Source organism: Elephantulus edwardii, unplaced genomic scaffold (assembly GCF_000299155.1).
Source record: "Elephantulus edwardii isolate Elephantulus edwardi_28Jun2011 unplaced genomic scaffold, EleEdw1.0 scaffold00274, whole genome shotgun sequence".
NCBI classification, from domain to species: domain Eukaryota; kingdom Metazoa; phylum Chordata; class Mammalia; order Macroscelidea; family Macroscelididae; genus Elephantulus; species Elephantulus edwardii.
In genome coordinates this window covers 2,339,280-2,341,312 of record NW_006400024.1, presented here as the reverse complement: position 1 = coordinate 2,341,312, position 2,033 = coordinate 2,339,280, and the positions used below count along the sequence as shown (strand labels likewise).

General features: G+C 59.7%; 1 protein-coding gene across 1 annotated transcript in view; it reads left to right on the top strand.

Annotated features, from left to right (window-relative positions):
* Positions 1 to 2,033, top strand: part of NKD2 (naked cuticle homolog 2 (Drosophila)) — a 41,267-nt gene that overhangs the window by 19,323 nt on the left and 19,911 nt on the right. The window contains exons 4-5 of the mRNA XM_006900169.1: positions 858 to 1,014; positions 1,519 to 1,579. Coding sequence (XP_006900231.1) covers positions 858 to 1,014; positions 1,519 to 1,579 — 218 coding nt within the window. The remainder of the gene's footprint in view (positions 1 to 857; positions 1,015 to 1,518; positions 1,580 to 2,033) is intronic.

The following is a 2,033-nucleotide window of genomic DNA, read 5'->3' as shown; positions in this document are numbered from 1 at the left end:
ATCCTGGGTCATACAGGACAGTCCACGGTGGGAATCCTGGGTTATACAGGACAGTCCTGCAGGAGAATTCTGGGCCATATAAGACAGTGCAGGAGTAGCTGGGTACTGGTCAGAAAACAGCCTCACCTCTGTGTAGTGGACACATCACAGCTCAGCAGAGTGGACAGCAGCCCCTGGGTCCCCCTGGGCCCCTGTGGAATGACTGGCAGGGTGGGATCCTGGGAAGTAAGGTCGTATGATGTATCTGGGTACCCTGGGCTGGGACACTGGGCCACACTGCTGTGGGGACAGTGAGTAGTGGACCAGGATAAACTCCTGGTGGGAGGTGGACCTTGGAACTGTGAAGACCCTACCGCTGCAAATACAGCCATGAGGGGCCAGAGGGCACAAGGTCAGGGCAGAGGTCAAGGCAGCTGGAGTCAGGCACTTGGTGCTGAGGCGGGGGGCGGGGGGTGGGGGGGAGGCTGCAGGCTCTTCACCGACGTGTCATCACTGCTGGAGAGGGGTACAGATGGCCAGAGCCCTGCTGTCCGCACTCCAAGAGGCCAACCCCACACGCTGACCCTGCACACTGACCCCACACAGAGAGGGAGGGGTACAGGAGCCTGCCCCCTGCTGCCTACTCTCTGAGAGGCTGACCCCACAGGCAGACCCCTCACACTGGGACGCTGACTCACACGGACCCCACACACGGACCTCGTGCTGGGGAACATCTGTCTGTGTCCCATTAGGCCCTTCTTGTGCTCCTGGGGGCCTGACAGGCTCAAATCGTGGTACACCTCGTCCAAGGTGGGTCAGCTCCTGCCAGGTTACTGTCCACTGTCCACTCATGAGTCTGTACTTCAGCTCTCCCGCAGGGAGGCCAACAGGGTGAAGCGAGAGCCCTGGCTCATGGGTGTGGACTCTGGGCCGACGCCACAGCCTCCCAGGGTAGCTCTGGACAGAGGAGTGGGACTGCTGAGCTGCGGGCCTGTGGGTGTGGACAGCCAAGTGCTCGGCCTGAGGTGTGCACGGGTAGTGCCTGGCCTGTGAGCATGGACGGCCAAGTGCCTGGCCTGGGGTAGGGATGGACAAGGCATGACCTGTGGGTACAGACTGGACAATGCCCAGCCTGTGGACATGGATGGACAATGCATGACCTGTGCTGATGAGGGCCTGGTGCTGAACTGAGGCCGCAGGATAGGATGCTGTTGGGAGGCCCAGGGGCTGGGACCCCAGCCCAGAACAGGCCTGGCCTCAGGGGAGGGGAGCAGAGTGGGGAAGGGAGGGATGGTGGAGGAGTCAGACCCCTGTGCTCTCTGAAGATATGGACCCTCCCAACACTATCAGCATGGACAGGGCAGTCCGTGGGCGTGGGTGGCACACAGGGCCAGCAACTTTGTAGGGAAGGCTCTGCACATGGTCCATGCAAGCCAAGGACCAGCAGCTGAGAGGATGTGGTCATGTGACCAGGATGGTGCTGACATGTCCCTGTCCTGAGACCCCCAAGTCCCCTCCTAACAGCCACTGTTCTCCCAGGAGCTGCCTCATGGAGACCCTAAGGACGGACCCCTCCACGCGGAGCAGGCCCTCCTGAAGGGTGAGTGATGCCACACCTCAGAAACCCCACTCCCCCAACCCCGGGAGAAAGGCCAGAGCTCTCCTTTAGAACCTCCTAGAAGGGCGGGGCCCTGAACTTCTCCAGCACCCAGGTACTGGGGCAGTGAACATTAACACACCCCAGGGCACATGGTGCTAAAATCTCATATGCACAACATGCAGATAATGTGCGCGCGTGTGTCACACCACACTGACCAAGTGCATACCGAACAGCATCTAAAACAGGCATATGACTCCCACAGCGCTGGCGGCGTCCCGACAGGTGTAACATGCAATTCCACAGACATGTGACATGCTCATGACAAGTGCAAACTCGCAGCATGCAACATGCATGTACCTGAAATAGGTGGGGAAATGCAAGGTAGGAAGGACGAATGTAAGTCATAGTTATGGCACGCATGGGGGCCAGCCAGACACTCGCCATGTCTCACACA